This window comes from Panthera leo, chromosome B2, assembly GCF_018350215.1.
Source record: "Panthera leo isolate Ple1 chromosome B2, P.leo_Ple1_pat1.1, whole genome shotgun sequence".
Lineage (NCBI taxonomy): Eukaryota > Metazoa > Chordata > Mammalia > Carnivora > Felidae > Panthera > Panthera leo.
Window position 1 is genome coordinate 62,213,864 of NC_056683.1, and position 18,538 is coordinate 62,232,401.

Here is an 18,538-nt window from a genome sequence, read left to right on the forward strand (position 1 = left end):
AATCATGTGTGTCTCATGTGCAATGTCTGAGTTTATAGTAATTCTTCATATGATGAAGAAAAATTAGCTCTCTCTTTATTTTCAGGAACATAGATTTTGTTGTACTCTTCACATAAGATTAGTTTTGTGACTTTAGACCACTTTTTCCATATATATACATTCTTTGGGTTGAGACAGCTTTCCTTTATAGAACAGTTTCTAGACATATGTGAATATTCATCTCATTATAGTAGAATGCGATTGCTCATAAAAATGGGTCTTAGTTCTGTAGTTACTACACATTTTCCACGCATACTGTGGCCATATTCTTGTCTAGAGAGACATGAATTATTGAGATAAATGTCAGTAGCCCCAAATTGCATCCATTTCAATTTGTATTAGAATTAAAGTGTGTAACAGAGAGTCCCAAAGCAACAAACATAATATAGAAAGAGCAAATTAAAAGTCTCTGTATTGACACAGTGAGCATTTTATTATTTCTTATAAAATCTCAGTGCATCTAGTACTTAGCATTTAATATTGCAATATTTTTACATTGTTTTATACAACCTTATATTGATAGTTTAAAATGGGGAAGGAATAATTTTGCTAGCACATACAATTGAGATGGGACCAACTGGTGGAAGGAAATGACAGGTGAATTAGAAAGTGTAACTATGGGTATTAAATGGAAGAGTTATCTTTGAAATTCAGATTGGGATTAGGAACCGTAGATCAGGAGTGAACAAAAGTAGTCAGCCTGCAGATATTTAAACCCTTACCTGGAAGAAAAGTCTCAATGTCTCAAGTATAGAAGGAATCACAGTTGGTTCAAGTGACTACATTATGCCTGAAATAGGAGTAAAGGTATGAGGAAAGGGTTCTAGAAATCCATGACTTTATCATACTGAGAATTGTCATCTTTGTGAGGATAAACATAAGTAACCTAGGATTTTTAAGTGCTACATGAAATAAGGAATCACATGCTGAAAACCAACTGGTAACACTTTAGTACTGTTTTTAAAATAATGATGACTATGGTCATAATCAGTTGATGCACTTGCTATATGCCTAGCATGGTGCTACTCAGCTTCTGTACATTATCTCTCAACATTTAAAACAACCTGGAGAGATAAGCATGGTGAAGTTCTTTTTATAGGATTAAAAGAACTGAAAAGATGAATTAACATCTGGTGAATTTCAAGAGAATAAACAAATAATAGGAATAATTTGGGCCAAAAATTTAAAAGACATTTGGCTTTAACAGTGTATTGGGTGGAGGTGGGAAGATGAGAGTTGTATTTTTATTTCTCTGTTAATGAGGTTTTTTTATGATTGTTTTTCTAGTTCTGTGTTTTGCTCTTTTCAGTTTTGGGGAATAGCAAGACAGACTGACAGAGGAAGTTTAGTTAGTTACTAAATTTAGTTTAGTTACTGATTCTGATTTATGAAGACTTGCATTTTAACAAGATTTACACAAAGACATTATACTAGTAGTGAAATAAGGAGCAGCTTCTACCAAAATTCAGCTGCTCACCTTCGCAGATGAGTCACGAGTAACTAATGGTTGGCACATTCAGAATGATTAACTTGTGTAAAGTGAAATATCTATGAAATCATGGCTGTGTACTGCCAGTGACTCGATTAACTTTTCAAAATGATTTGATTACATACAACACATTGTAATGCAATAATAAAGAACAATGTATTAAGTACTTAAAAATACTTATGTTATTTTTGCACTAGGCTATTAGCCAAATCTCATTTTATACTTTTCTACCTTGAATATCACACTTGTATAAAAGCAATTTTTCCTTTTGGATGGCTGTTGGGTTGTAATCTTAACATCAACCCAGATAAAATAACAAAGAATTATCAGATAAAATGGAAGGATCAAGAACGTAGCCAAAAGAGTTATGCAAGATGTCTGCAACTTAAATTAAACCGAATGGGACCATTCCCATAATTACATTTCAAGAAAAAAAAAATTCCAAGTAAAGTAGTAATTGTAATCTCCCTTGGGTTTTAATTTACATTCAGGCTTCTCCTTATAAAAAATTGAACATGCAAATGGAATTAGGACATATCTTTTTTTCTATCATACATATCATATGCAGCATAAAGACGGCAGGGTTTCTAATTTCTGTAAATAATTACTCTGTCACACAGGAGAGGTAGATATTTGAAATAAAAGCAATGAGTTGAAGATGAACAGTCCTCTGGAGGACACAAGATTACCCCCCACCCCCCATCCCCCCCCCACTATATTCAGTGTGAGTCTTTTCTGTTTCCACAGAGCATCTGTACAACCACCACTGCATTTTTGCACTTTTTCTTCCTGGCTTCGTTCTGTTGGGTTTTAACTGAGGCGTGGCAGTCCTATATGGCTGTGACTGGAAAAATTAGGACCCGGCTTATAAGGAAACGTTTTTTGTGCCTTGGATGGGGTAAGCATATTAATATGCCCTTTCATGCTCTTGTTGTTAAAATGACTTTGAACACATATAATGAAGCAATAGAGTGTGATTATCCCCAAGCTACTTTTTTTTGTCCAATTTGATAAATGGAAGTGGAAATACATGAAGCTGGTTATTTTTGAACATTCTTTGGGCATTTGGAACTTTAAGAAGGAGTAAATATTGGATGACCACATAGCCATTCAGTTAAGCAGTGATGTAAGAAGAAGCCTAGGATAGCTACAGGCAGTACAGCAAAGTGTTCTCTGCTAATACATTCTGAAAATGCAAAATGTCTTACAGTGTTCAGGGCTCAAAACAGGTGCTAGTCACATATTCCCCACAAGAAAACTTTGAGAAGTCCATTCCAAGAGAGCTCAAAACAATTAAGGACTACAGCTGTCCATCACAGGAAGAAAGTCCACTTAGAGAGTGAATGAAACCTTGTGACTAGTGTGTGGGATCCTCAAAGGAAAAACAGAATTGTTGACAGACTGAGAATTAATTCGTTGTTTGCTTTTCTTTATTAGGAAAAGTTTCTGTCAAATTGCCTTACAAAATGGGCATCTTGAAGGTCTGTGTATTTCATAAGGCCCATTCTAATGTTTAATTAGAATTAATTAGTTTCATTAGAATTAATTAGTTACTTTAAAGAAACTAGTTTCAGAAAACCTCAGGATTTTGTCATTTTTGCCTTTGAGTTCTGAAATACTTGAACTAAAAAAAATGGGGAATTTTGGACCAAATATACAACAGATACCTAATAGACCAGAAGACTGGAGAATAGGATGCTTGATGGAGGCTGATAAATTACAAATAAGTGGACTTATTACAATAACAGAATAATTCATACTGGAAAAAGTAGGATTAATATATTAGGGCTCTTTACACAGGCAAATGGGAGAATGTATTCTACTTGCACTTTCATAAAACTTTTGTCTGAATTTCATGACAAAGACCTTCTAAAGTTAAATTGGTACTGAATCAGGGGACACTTTTGTCATGAATCAGTGCCATAGATCCAAGAAATATAGAATGCAGGTAAGTGACTTTACCTAAGTATAAAAAGTGGCAGTTTTCAAGAATGGTAACTACCTCATTTTGTGTCATTACTAAAGATCTTGAGGAGAGGGCTCACAGCTGGTTGCTAAGTTTACAGATAATGTTAAACTACTCTGAATAGCAAAAAAGCTAAGGCAGTGGTGCTAGACTATCAAGAATTCTGGGAGGTGGCAGATTAGTGGCATGTGAATTTCTGTACAGCAAAATGCAATGTAATCAATTTGGGGAAATAATTACCCTAAATTGTACAGGTTGAAGACTATTAATGCTTTAGCTATGACCCAGAAGAGAATTTTTTTCTAATGAACTTGATGTAGTCAGTCAACAAGTCAACTATATATATCCGTGTGTGTGTGTGTGTGTGTGTGTGTGTGTGTGTGTGTGTATGTGTACGGGGTGGGGGAGGCCCATATTTGTTTAAAAATATGATGTGTCCCTCTGAGATGCCCTTCATATTTTTTGTCATTAAACCTCATGAAGGAATGTGGTGTTACTTGAAAAGACTCACAGAAGAGAATAGCAGGAAGGAGGGGAAATGATAGGAAGAAAGAAGGTAGGTGGAGGGGACTCAAGAAGGTGATTAGATGATGGATTTTCAACCTGAAAAGGCAAACATCACCTTCCTGAAAAGAAGACATGACCACAATTTTTGTAAAATAATTAAACAGCATGGATTAGACTGAGCTCTGTTCACCAAAACACAGGGGCATTCCTTTGAACTTGAGTAAGGAGAGCATGATTCAGACAAACATAAACTAAAAGCTGTTAGGTCAGAATTGGCACAGGTATGCGGGCAATTGAATTCCAAAATGGACTGAGCAATGTGTGGAGTGATACCTACCGAGAAGTGCATGAAGCGAAACTGGCATATATTTTCTGACCTTCATTCAGGATTGCTAAAAGGAGTATGACCAAGAAGCCCCAAAATTAATTCCTTAGGGCCCTTAATTTGGCCCTACACTCTTGTTATTATAAGTAAATCATAAAGAAAGAATTACATGAATGCTTTACTTTTTTCTGTCTTATAATAAGTACAACTTGATATGAATCAATATGGGGCCACCTGAAATGTTCCACTTCTGTGATATTCTATCACAGCAGAACATCCATTTTTTGCCTTTCTGATTTTATAACTATAAATTTCCTTTATAACAGTGTAAACCCCTAGGGAAAAAATAACTTAAAAGATATACTAAATCTCTGTTATTAGTTTCCTTTAAACCCATGTCAAATGTGGTGGTAACCTAGCAACATTAGAGAAGTGCACTGAGTTAAAAACCCAGCTGTCGCTCTCATATTTTTGTACTTGAAAGAAATTTTGTAATGGAAACATACTTTATGAAGGAATTCATCCAAATGTAGTTGCTTCGATGTAAGCATTTTGAGTCTGTCCTAGCTTTTCTTGAGCCAGAGTGCACAGTGGTTACAGCTGAACGTGAAGTCTGACCATGTTTTTCTTGCAGGTTTACCAGCATTAGTAGTGGCCACATCAGTAGGCTTCACAAGGACGAAAGGATATGGCACTGATCACTAGTAAGTCCATCCACAGTGATAAATCATGTTTATAATTAAGTAAATCATCATCTATGCTCCATTAGTCTTGGTTGGCACTGCTGATGGCTTGCATTTTGTCACTGAGTCATTAACAATGGTAGAAATCACATTAGTGAGGAATGATATAAGGTAGCTGAAATGCGCAGAGGTTAGGAAGTAAATGGTGAAGCCCTGTTCAGAATCCTTGTTTCAATTTCACATTTCTTCATAAGGACAATGAATTTTATTTTTAAAATATTTCAATATTTACTTTGTGTGTTTAATCTCAAATGCATTTGTTTAGATCTGGATAAATCTTGATGTTTACCTTTTAGAATATGATCCTGATGTGAGCTTCTAATTTCACTGATGATAATGTATATTAGTATCAACCAAGTTGTGAAAGATCAGCTCAAGTTTTGTTGCCGCGTTAGGGTAATACTGAAACTTAAGGATCAGGGGGATCAGTAAATTACACATCAGAAAATGCCTAGGCTGTGGGAGAAATTAGAGGGAAGAAAGAGGGTGGGGTATCAGCCCATCCTTATCACAGCTGTAACACTGATAAATTCAAGAGAGATTTTATAAATAAAGTTTATATTGAAATATTTAAAATTTAAAACAATGCACTTTCATATTTTATTTCATCTGCTCTCTCAAGGTGAGGAGGCAGTTGAGAAGTGGAGAAAAAGATGGGCGCATCTTCTTACAAGTATAAATTTTTAAAGTGAGATTTTCTGTTTGTCTTCAGGTTTGAGATGGGAATTAGTGCTAATTAGTCCTTCTAGTGGGCCCATCCAAATGGAGACTGTGAGAAGAGACATCATTTCACCTGCCCAACAAAAGGACATTTCCAAAGAATTTAAAGAACTCATGTCATTAGAGCACTTGTTTTTCTTCTGCCACCTATGTTATAAACACACAAACAAGCAAAACTCCCTGATAGCGTATGTTGTAGTGTAGTGCTTACTACAGCACTATTACCTTTAAGCCATTACCTTTTACAGGAGTATGACTTTCAGTATAAATCCAGTATTTGAAAGGCACTGTATTGGAGATATAGCAAGAGGTAGGAATTATGGATGATATGGTTCCAACTTTCAAAGAGTTTTGTGATTGAAACCGAGCACAATATAATGAGTAATATGTCAGTTTAAAGATTAACTCACAAAAATACAGTAGAAAATCAGTGGCAGTCTCAGAGACACCAAACTACAGTGTTCTATCAGACTACAGGCTTTTCGCCCAGGTGTTTTATTTTAAAATGTAGATATTAAATTATCACCCCCAAAGTAGGAAAGTAGAATTTTATCTGTTCACTGTTATGGCAAGGAGAAGTAACTAAATGCAGACTTCGAATACTCACATACACACATATTTGTTTTCGGTATATATCGATACATGCATTGCTGTGTGTGTGTGTGTGTGTGTGTGTGTGTGTGTGTGTGTGTATAACTACTAGATTAAAATTTTTAATTAAGATAAAATTTATGCAGAGCAGCATTCACACTGTTAAGTGTGTAGTTCTGTGAGTTTTAACAAATGCCTAAGTCAGGTAACGACCACCACAACCAATATAGAAAAAGTGTATCCTTAGAAGCAATATACAACAGTTATTGTTAATTGTTGTTAATTTTGGAGGCAGCATGATGATTCTGTGGACCTAGAACTAATATTGACAGGGTCAAATGTCAAAAGCAGATGCAAGAAGTAGTAAGTGTGACTCATTGCATCAGCAGAGATAAAACATCTCCTGGTGTTTTCCTACATTCCTTATATTTCCTTATATTCCTGGACCATGCACATGCAGATGGGCCACCTTGCAAAGCCTCCAGTGCCAAGCCCCATGCCTTCTTCATGCCTCTCTACTGTGAGAGAATAAATGTTCTTACCTAAATGGGTTACCATGTCAATATCAGTACAAACCTGCATCTCCTGGTGAATTTAGTAATTGAAATAAACACAGCCACACTTATTTTTATTCAGAAGCTTATCTTTACTGAATTTTGTTAGTAGTCTGGGGCAAAAGTAAAATCAGAACAAAAAACAAGCACACAAAATATAGATTATTTGTTCCTTTCAGTGATGGCTTTTAAACCAATTTCTCCCAATATCTCAATGGCCTTAAGGAAGAACACATAAATGGCATACGCAAGACTCTAAAAGCATGCTGTTCTTGCTTGAAAGAGCATTTGAAAATTTTCATAATGGATACAGAGCACCATTTTACAAAACTTATGTGATAGTCACCTTTGTACTAAAAGTCAATATAAAAATCTCACTGGAAGAGTAATTTGTCTAAAATGTTTTAACTGCCTGAAAGTAAGGCCTTATAATAAAAGTTTTTTTTCTGCGAAAGGTGTATAGTGTTTCTCACGCATCAAATGCTCTCATTTTCGCTTTTTCCACCTCTTCCATGCATTTCTGCTTAATTACAAACCTTCAAAATGGGCCCAAATTTGAACGCTAAGTAATTTGTATCACACTTCAATGGTTTAGCACTTATCACTAATTTCTGTTAGTTTTTATCTGATGTTGTTTTTAGCTGCTGGCTCTCTCTTGAAGGAGGACTACTCTACGCTTTTGTTGGACCTGCAGCTGCTGTTGTCCTGGTAAAACATCAAAATCTACTCATTCTGTTTTCTTATCAAAGACTACTTGGCTTCAATTACAGTGACAATTTTTGTGTTCACTGTAAAGAAACTTTAACGTAGAATGTATTATAACTTCATTATTAATTACTACTTAAATTTGAATACCAGCTGCTCTTTAGTCCTTTAGTACTCTAAAATACTCTTACTTTGAAGACTGAAGAATACTGAACATGCGAGTGTGGGATTTCTCTTACAGTAATTTCACATTTATGAAGAAGTTTGAGTAAGTTTCAACCGATTCTTCATTGTTACTGTACACAATCAATTATCATTTCACTTTGCACCATTCTGTGCGATCTCCATCGTTGTTAAGATCGCTTAATCTTAGTAACTGCTGCTGCTACCAAATGTCAATAAGAAAACTTATGTCCATGTGTCCGAGTTTCCTAACCTCAGTGCACAGATTTTGGATAACATATTTCTTTGTTGTGGGGCTGTCCTGTATATTTCAGGATGTTTAACAGCATCCCTGGCCTCTACCTACTAGATAGATACCAGTAGTATCCTCTGGTTGGCAAAAATCAAAATTGTCTCCAGACATTTCCCAATATTCCCTGTGGGCAAAAATCACCCCCGAGTTGAGAACCCCTGCCGTATTTTGTGCATAAGGATTTAATTTTTTTTCTTTTTAGAATCACTAAATAATTCCTCTACATATTTAATTATGGGAACATGGAATTTGCTACCAATTTACCTTTCGTTCTCTCACTTTGATATTCTAGATTACAATACAAATCTTTCTTGTCTAATAAATCTTTAAATGAAAATGTAAGGGGGAAAATGGTCTGAATTAAATACAAAGATCCACATCACTGTGCAATTAGAGTTCTAATTGGAGAACTACCCTTTGGTTTCTTGAACAATTCATTGCATATATGGAAGCTAGCAATATCTTTATTAATAACTCTATATGATTTTTTCTTTCTTTAACATTTGCTCTCCATCCTCTAAACTATAGCAGGGAGCAGAAACTGTCCATGATTCACAAGACAAAATCTAGGCATCAGTCTTAGAGAAGAGCATAGGGAGATGGAAGCTATTAGGCACATTTTTGTCTGCTGCATCGAATTCTTATTTAATCAATTGAATTATTTCCCTAAGGTACCAAGTTAATATACATATAACCCTAAAATGGAGAAACAAAGAGTATATGTATAATTGAAAAACCAAAGTATGGTCTTTGGAGTAGTGATGGATTCCCTCATGATTAAATTGTAGATTAATAGAATCCATGGAATACACTTTTTTCTCCTAGTTCATATAATGAGAAATGTGAAGATGAGTAAGTCTTTCTCTTGATTAAATGGTATCTTGTCAGAAAGCTATGAAGAGTGACACTTCCTAATAAGTCCCTACCTATCAGTTGCTTTGGATCTTCCTTATACCAGCAGTTAAACAGATTTCAGCTTTATATTTCATCTGGCCAATGTTCTGGGAAAAAGGAATTTTTCTTTTTTCTTAACCAGTCATCCTGTTTAATTTAAAACAGACTTTTGTGAACCACTAGTTTCAATGTAAAGGCTTCATCATTTGCACTGGGGGACGCACCAAGATTCCATTGATCATGGAGGGTAAGGGGCAGGAAGGCAAAAAGAAAATATTTTTCCTTGATTATCTTGGTCTCAGCGTTGGACTGGATTCCTTTGTCAGGAAGTGCTGGTAGGTTAGAGAACTGTGGGCGCTCATCATAATAAGTTGCTACAAATAGACCACAGCCATCTCTACAGCTTTTTACAATTTTACTTGAGAGAGAAAAATATGTGTGATTTCATTTCAGATGTATTATGCGCAAAGATCTTTTAAGTGAGGGTAAGAGAGTCTTAGAAAATGCTGAGAAGTGTTCAATAGAGCACATTTTAAGAGTTGATGTTAGTATCCATCTCCTAAAGGATGCTGGTGAGTTGAATAGGCTTTCTCTTTTGTCTAAAAAAGCATGGTACATCAAAATGCTCCCCCAACCCATAGGAGAGATAGCTACACAGTATGAGGAATTTAGACATTCTTTTCTCACTTCTGGGGACAATGACAAATTCTTAGCACCTTTGGCTGCCAGGGCTCAATCTAGTCTCACACTGTGAGACTGAAAATCTTTTGACTCTCATAGGGTAAAACTCATTTAGACAATTGATTTTAATCAGGGGTGACTTAGAATGCCAGACTCACATATTATGGCACTGTTTAAAAGGTAGACAATTGAATGTTAATCTCCTCAGTGTTAACTGCAAAGCATGGAAATTTAATGTACTTAATGTACTTTAAAACTTTAAAGTTAACACACCATTGTTAAATTGTTCTCCTTTATGCACTTATAAAATATTTGACAAGTGCTTTCTATCACTACTGTTGTGAGTTTATAATTCTGAAATGGCTATAAATTAATCAAAGAGGGTTTTCAGGAGAAACAGGGACCTAATTTCCTTCAATATCATTGAAAGGTCAACCTTTGTTTCTGTTTGACAGGTCAACATGGTGATTGGCATTTTGGTATTTAATAAACTTGTTTCCAGAGATGGGATCCTAGATAAAAAGCTCAAACACAGAGCCGGGTAAGCTGCAATTGGTGGATTTTGTAGGTTCCTTACCAGTGAATCCCATACTCCAATTCCAGATCATCATTGACTGCATTTTAACTGTGCCTTGAATTTTGTTCCTGATGAACCGATGTGTCTGGTAGAGTCTGCCATTCAGATTTTTTTTTCAATGTGCTATTCTTAAGTAATGCAATTAATATCTAAAAATAATTTTAAGACCATTAGAAAGTCTGGGTTTGTTTGTGTGTATTGCTCGTTTGTAAGATAAGAAGATTAGATGTTAAGGCTGGAGTGAAAATACTTGTTCTTTTGTTTGTTTGTTTGTTTCAAGTTTTATTTAAATTCCAATTAGCTAATCTATAGTGTAATATTGGTTTCAGGAGTACAATTTAGTGATTCATCACTTACATACAACAGAGTGATCATCATAATAAGTGCCCTCCTTAATGCCCATCACCCATTTGGCCCATCCCCTGCTGACCTCCATTAAACCTCAGTTTGTTTTCTATAGCTAATAGTCTCTTATGGTTTGTCTCCCTCCTTCTCTTTTTTCTTCCTTCCCCTATGTTCATCTGTTTTGTTTCTTAAATTCCATATATGAGTGAAATCATATGGTACTTGTCTTTCCCTGACTTGCCTCACTTAGCTTAATTCTCTATAGCTCCATCCATGTTGTTGAAATGGCAAGACCATTCTTTTTTATGGCTGAGTAATATTCCACTGTGTGTGTGTGTGTGTGTGTGTGTGTGTGTGTGTGTGTGTATACCACATCTTCTTTATTCATTCATCAATTGATAGACATTTGGGCTCTTTCCATAATTTGGCTATTGTTGATAATGCTGCTATAAACATTGGGGTATAAAAATATTTCTCCTTAGTTGAACATTTTCAAAGTCCCCCTAGTTTGCATCACAATGGGCAGGAGGGTAGATCAAACATAATGTTGATATGTGACACAATGGAATCGAGACAAACAATTCCTACTAGGGCAAAAATACTAGATTCTCTTTGATTAATTGTATATATCAGAAAATTTCTTCACATGAAACAATCACTAATGAAACAGTATTCTTGTCATATATTTTCATTTTTTATGATGTTTTGACTATAAATTGCTAGGAAGAGTTATTTTTAATTTTCATTTGCACATTTTAACCACTTATAAAATTTAGGAAAGCATCTCCTTTAATTTTACTGTTACTATGATACCACCACATTTAATGACTAATAACATTCCATAAGCAGATTGATATACCAGCCTTTTAAGGTTACATAGTCACCTCATCTTACAAATTTGTAGAAATCTAAAGGAAATCTTAATGCTTTTGAATTTTCTTGTGTATATTTTCTTATAAAAAGTTTATAGCTTTCTCCTTTCTATTTAGCTGTACTTTCATTCAAAACTTACCCTACAATTGTTATTTCTTTACTAATTTATAGTACTATTTAATAGTCATAGTATTTGATCACTGACCAGTGAGAATTTTAAGTCCTTTATGTTTTTATAATCTATGCAATGACTTCTAAGATAACCAAGGTATGTTTTCCCCTAGTAAAAGACTAGGTTTAATGCTTATATAAATATAAATATAAATATAAATATAAATATAAATATAAATATAAATATAAAAATTTGATACCATTAATATCAAACATTAGAACTGCAGTGATGTAACAAAACATCACTGGAGGTTCCCTTCAAAGAGGGGCCAACACGTCAGAGGAGTCTCCATAGACTTTTCACTTCAGATGAGTCTCTATAGTATCTTTAACCAGGTAAACCTGAACCTGCACAGACACTGCTTTCTGTACCACTTGAACTTGAAGCTTTCACACTATTATTCTGCCATGTATGGTTGGACTTGGAGCAATAGCTTCAGTATTTCTGCCCAGATTAATTATATAAGAATAAATTGACCATACTGAGTATGGTGTATGGAAACTCACTTCTGCAACTAGTGGCATGCACACACGTGTATTATTAATTGGAGGCGTGGGGGTTAGTGGTTAGGAGAAAGCTTTGAGGTAAAAAAATGTTTTTAAATAAAGCCATACTCAGTATCTAGCTCTGTAGTTTACTAGCGGTGTGTGTCTTTTGGCATGTTATTTCATTTTTCTGGGGTTCGGTCTTCATACCTGTAAAATGGGGATAATCATTTTTGCTTCATAATAGAGTAATGTGTATAAAGGATTCATTAGAGTAGCAAATAGCAAGTACTCATTCAACCAATTGTGGCTATTTTTATGATGAGTTAAATGAAGAAAAAACCCTGATTTCTATCAATCAAGCATCTATGATTCCACCACTGATGACCTTGAGGTCAAAAAAAAAAAAAAAAAAAAGAGATGAGATCATCAGAATGAGTATAAAGCTAAGGATTTATTACATTTGCAGTTAGTATTTTTTTCTCATTTAATCATTTTATATGTAATATTCAGTTTGATTCACATAGCTCTTTGTAAGAGAAAACATATGTTTAAGAGAAATGACAGCTTTGTCATGTTATGAATTTAGAAATTATCCACTTTAATCTACACATTAATTTTAAAACGTCTATTTATAAAAATAGTATTAGAAGTTACATCTGTTTTACTGGCAAAATGGAGCCAGTGTTTTTCTGGTTCAAAGGCCACTATTGAAGAAATAAAAATGTTAATATGTGTATAAAAAAGCAGAATGTTGATTACTGTTCAAAGCAGAAAAGAATTATCAACAAGTTAATAACTCTAGGTGTTAAGAAAGTCTTTCTATAATATAAAATGCAATTTATGCCGAAGTATGTATAGATTGAAATTTGCTATTTCAAAATGTTATTGAAGGAAATTTTTTAGAAAATATAAGTGATAAGCAGCATCCGGGTGGCTCAGTGGGTTTAGAGTCCGACTTGGCTCAGGTCACGATCTCACAGTTCGAGAGTTTGAGCCCCTCATTGGGCTCTGTGCTAACAGCTCCAAGCCTGGAGCTGGAGCCTGCTTTAGATTCTGGGCCTCCCTCTCTCTCTGCCCCTCCCCTGCTCTTACTCTGTCTCTCTTTCTCTCAAAAATAAATAAACATTAAAAAATACTTTAAAAATATATGTATATATAAGTGTTTGAAGCTATTTCACTTCACAGAGAATCAGTGAAGGCAATCATAAAGACTTCAGTGAACAATCAATAATCAGAATTAACTATGGAAACGTTGAGCAGGAAGTTAATTAACTTAACAGTTGATGCCCCTAATTGTAAATATTGACCATTTCAGATTGAAAAAATATATATATCATGTTTATGACTTGATATGTTTATGAAACATTGTTTATTATTTAGACTCAAATATGTTCCTCTTCCCATTTTTTCTTTGTTTCCTCCATTGTATAATTAATCATTATAAACTAACCAAGCATAGTTTATGCTCAATAACTATTTATAAAGGAATGAGTGAATGAATATTTAAAAATACAGTGTCTTGACAAGTTTATTAATACCCAAATTATATTAAGTTTTTCTAACATGTAAAATATAGTTACCCAAAAGGGATTGATTGTAATTAACACATCCTATATAAAAAAAAAATTGGAAATAATGAAAAGACAAAATGGCATGTGTCTTCTTAGAACATCTCAAGCAAAATATTTCACTTTTTTTTCCCTTTTTCTTCAATGGGACTTTCTTATCTACTGTTTTAAACTGGTTTTATCTCATCTACATAAGTTAAGGAAACTACCAGGATCTTGTACAAGTATCATGAGATTTTTCCAAAGGGAAAGGGTAATATTTTCTTTTCAGGTAGTTTACATGGTATCAACAATAAACCAATCGGACAAATTTTTTTTTTCTAAGCAAAAGAAAAACAAAATTGGGAAGGGAAACTTGTAGACCTCAAGACCCTGCACGAGTAGACAGCATAATCTGGGTGAAATGACTGTGTTGCTGCCCTGGTGAATATGGTAACATTTGAACTTATGGGAAATTCAATTTTTTTAACCGTTGACACTTTTTATTTTATACATGTATAATTTCCCCTGTAACAAAGAAACAAGATTTTATTTCCATTGCAGCAACCCTGTTCTGCATTTAGACTATGTGTTCTTCATACTGTATTAATTTCTGTAGTGGTCATACAAACTAGGGGAAAATATTCTGTCTCCTTGGATAACGTATCTTTCCTCTGCTCCATATACATCTAATAGTCAAATTCCAAAAGTGCCCAACCAGTTATCATCAAGTGTAGCTTTCAACAGTTAGTCCTGACTGAAGGAAGTATGTATAGCCTTTTAGTCACAATCAATCTCAACTAAAGAGAAATAAGCATTTCAAATACTGACTTCAGATTTATTTTCAGGAAAGTCCATACTTAGAACAAATTAGTTTTTCTCAAAGCTAAAATATTCGTACCATATAGTAAAATTAATTTTTAGTCACCTTTGGCTTTTCAATCTTGTTTTAGAGCCTAGAGACAAAGAGTCCTTAAACTGAGAAAGCCACATTTGTATTTAAAGCACAGATACCCAATAGCATATCTTCTCTGATAAAGGAAACAATAAATAAGTCATGTCTTTTTAATATTAATCTGATGGAACTTAACAAGATTGAAGACACTCAAATATATAGTTGCAATTATGTGAATTCCTGCTTTTCATCAGAATAATCTATGGAGCTTTAAAAAACACAAATGCCTTCACCCTATTAAATTGGAGTCTTTGGGGTCTATCTATCTATCTAGATATATATCTATCTCTATCTCTATCTATCTATATAGACGGATAGATAGAGATAGAGATAGATATATAGATATCTCTATAGATATATATTTATCTGATGATCTATATATAGATATGTAGATATCTATATATAGATATATAGATAGATATATAGATAGATATATCTGATGTGCAGCTACTGTGGAGAATACTGGTATAGGTACTCCTTTGGGAGAAGTTTCAAACACATTAGCATGCCTGTTGAGGCACTCATGATCCAAACTGAATAGACTATTGCTTACTTATTGTGAAAAGTTTGGGCACATGTGCCAGTACATAAGTCTTGGGTTGAATCAGTAAAATGAATAATTTAGTATCATAATTTCCCACCCTCACATCTAACTCTAAAAGCTTTGATTTTTCTCATGAGGTCTACTGATCAATCTACTTAATAGCTTTCAGATTTATTATCTCATCCAAGCACTGTTCACAAATGAGTGCACTTTTTAAAACAAACCAGACATTCTGAATTATGACCATCTTAAGATGTTTCTCTGTACTGCCACTTTTATTAACACATGCCCACTAAATATTATTTTGGAAAAACCTACTAGGAAAACATTTTATTTTATTTTATTATTTTATTTTATTTTATTTTTATTTATTTTTATGGTTCTCATGTACTTTAATTATAAATATTATAGGTCACCTATGGTTTGCTGTAGGTATATTTTATTTTATTTTTTGTCAAATTGGCTTCTATACAACACCCAGTGCTCATCTCAACAAGTGCTGTCCTCAATGCCTGTCACTCATTTTCCCCTCTTCCCCACTCCCCATTCACCCTCAGTTTGTTTTCTGTATTTAAGAGTCTCTTGTGGTTTGCCTCCCTCCGTCTTTGTTTGTAACTATTTTTCTCCCTTCCCTTCCCCCATGGACTTCTGTTAAGTTTCTCAAGATCCACATATGTGTGAAAACATGTGATATCTGTCCTTCTCTGACTGACTTATTTCACTCAGCATAATACCTTCCAGTTCCAGCCACGTTGCTGCAAATGAAATGATTTCATTCTTTTTCATTGCCAAGTAGTATTGCATTGTATATATAAACCACATCTTGTTTATCCATTCATCATACCAAATAGCATATCTTCTCTGATAAAGGAAACAATAAACAAGTCATGTCTTTTCAATATTAATCTGATGGAACTTAACAAGATTGAAGACACTCAAATATATAGTTAGGGCAATTATGTGAATTAGTGAAAAAAGTTGATGGAGTTTAACCTCTTTCCATAATTTGTCTATTGTTGAAAGTGCTGCTATAAACATTGGGGTACATGTGCCCCTATGCATCAGCACTGCTGTATCGCTTGGGTAAATTCCTAGTAGTGCTATTGTTGGGTCATAGGGTAGTTCTAGTTTTAATTTTTTGAGGAACCTTCACACTAGGAAAACATATATTTTAAACATTAACTGCACAAGAGAATTGACGAGAGAAGTATACCATGGAAAATTATTTCAAGATGTTTTGATTTTGAATCAAGTAATTTCTTTTTGGTTTTTCATAAGAAAGTTGTATTTTAATAAATCAGTAATTTTCAAGGGATTATTTTCTAAAGTAAAATGTGTGTAAAGTTTTTTTGTATAGCATGACTTTGCTTCCATGATATAGTAGATTGAATCTGAATAATTTGTATCTGAATTTACATCTGAATTTGTATCTGAAAAATCCTCCAGACTAGAATAGACCATTTAAATGCTGTTAGGTTGGAGTCTATGAAAAAATGTTCAGAAAGAATATTTTGAACTTAATGTTAAAGTGTTTTATTAAAGCATTCAACTGTCACCCCTCTTATTATAAACTAATATTTCATCAAATTTCATCAGCTCCTATATTCAGATCATCCTAAAATATAGATAATACATTGATGGCTGTGAGAAATTTCAAAATAATGAATTTGTTGAGATGAAGGCTACATCTTCCACAAATGATTAAAGACCTAAAATATATATCTTCCTATATCGGGCTTCTGAGATACATGTTTACATTTCAGAAGGTTTTAGTTGGTATGATGTCCCTTCTGCAAATGACAATGAAAATCTTTGAAGCTATGAGTCCTAAGGCGTCTGATAATTAGAGGTCTGAATAAAGGGTTTTCACCGTATGTCTACACAAACACATGCTTATGTTTAACTCAGTGTATTGGGCAGTTTTGATCTGTAGATACAAGGGCCATTTATGGTATAATTGATGGGTATATGCTTTGCATGCAACAAAGGCCCATCTTACTGAAAGGTATAATGTTACAAAAATAATGTGTGGTGTTAATTGCGTCTTTAAAACAACCTAGAGCATTCACTTTGATAAATAAACTTTTCTGCATGAAATCGTATTAAAAGCTAACTTGCAGCGGCAACGTTTTTTTTGGTGACAATTCAATATTTTGTTCTTTTTGTGGGTGTTCTGTTTGTTTGCAGTCAGATGAGTGAGCCTCATAGCGGTTTGACGCTCAAATGTGCCAAGTGTGGAGTAGTTTCAACAACAGCTTTGTCAGCCACCACCGCCAGTAACGCCATGTTAGTCCCAATCATTTACATCTTCTTGTTACAAATCTTTTACAGTGCATGTGAGAAAATGCTATTGTGGAAAAAAAAAATCATGTTTGCTAATATTGGAGCTAAGATGATACTTAAATATTTATAATTGGCAACTGCTTTTAAAACTGTTGTGGGATTGTCTATAAAAATATAAATAAAACTATCCAATGTTATCTGCTTTATGGTTTCCAAGTTAATGGTCTTGGTGCCACATACAAGAATGCTTTGGTGAACGGGGGTTTGGTTACTGCCTGGGGCGTGACACGCAGCTACGTAATGTTGCTTTCTCTGTCTCTCAACAGGGCGTCCCTCTGGAGTTCCTGTGTGGTGTTGCCCCTTCTGGCTCTGACATGGATGTCTGCGGTTCTGGCCATGACAGACAAACGCTCCATATTGTTTCAGATACTTTTTGCCGTGTTTGATTCATTGCAAGGTTTTGTGATAGTCATGGTCCACTGCATTCTTCGGAGAGAGGTAAGAAAGAGAATTCCTCTGGCAGAGAGGCAGGATGGTTAGACGATTAATTTCGTTGTTAACAAATATGATCTTTTATTTTAATATCTTCAGATTAAAATCATTTCCCCTAAAGACAGTCATTTGAAAGTTAAAACTAAAGGGAAGCTCTAAGGCAAAGTTCAAGCGGGCTCCTTGGACTCTGAAAGTGACAGTTAAAACAGATGGGACCGTGCAAGAGAAGACGCTGCTGCCCGGGTGCCAAGAATCAGGGAGAGTAGATTCAGGAGAGGTCATAGGCAGAGACGAGTCTGTTAGAGACACTGGTGGATAAGACGCGGTGGGGTGGCATATTTTTAAGAGGCATAGTTCATAAACATAATACAGTGATATTTCCTACACCCACTCCCAAACCCATGTTTCTTTCTATACAGCATATCCCCATTCCTTCATACTTTACTAATTTCATTTTAGATAGAAAATGTTGAAGATTAATGGGCAGTTCTTGTGTCTCTATACTAAATTCAGTTAAGTTTGCTAAAGATGAATGATTTTGAGATGGATATTTATTCTCAGAAAATACCAAAA

At 34.4% G+C, this 18,538-nt stretch overlaps 1 protein-coding gene across 2 annotated transcripts in view; it reads left to right on the forward strand.

Annotated features, from left to right (window-relative positions):
• Positions 1-18,538, forward strand: part of LOC122220060 (adhesion G protein-coupled receptor B3) — a 362,141-nt gene that overhangs the window by 291,184 nt on the left and 52,419 nt on the right. For both annotated transcript variants that reach the window (XM_042939127.1, XM_042939128.1), the window contains 6 exons: positions 2,276-2,426; positions 4,961-5,030; positions 7,576-7,642; positions 10,145-10,230; positions 17,378-17,476; positions 17,800-17,971. In XM_042939127.1, the coding sequence (XP_042795061.1) occupies positions 2,276-2,426; positions 4,961-5,030; positions 7,576-7,642; positions 10,145-10,230; positions 17,378-17,476; positions 17,800-17,971 (645 nt within the window). The remainder of the gene's footprint in view (positions 1-2,275; positions 2,427-4,960; positions 5,031-7,575; positions 7,643-10,144; positions 10,231-17,377; positions 17,477-17,799; positions 17,972-18,538) is intronic.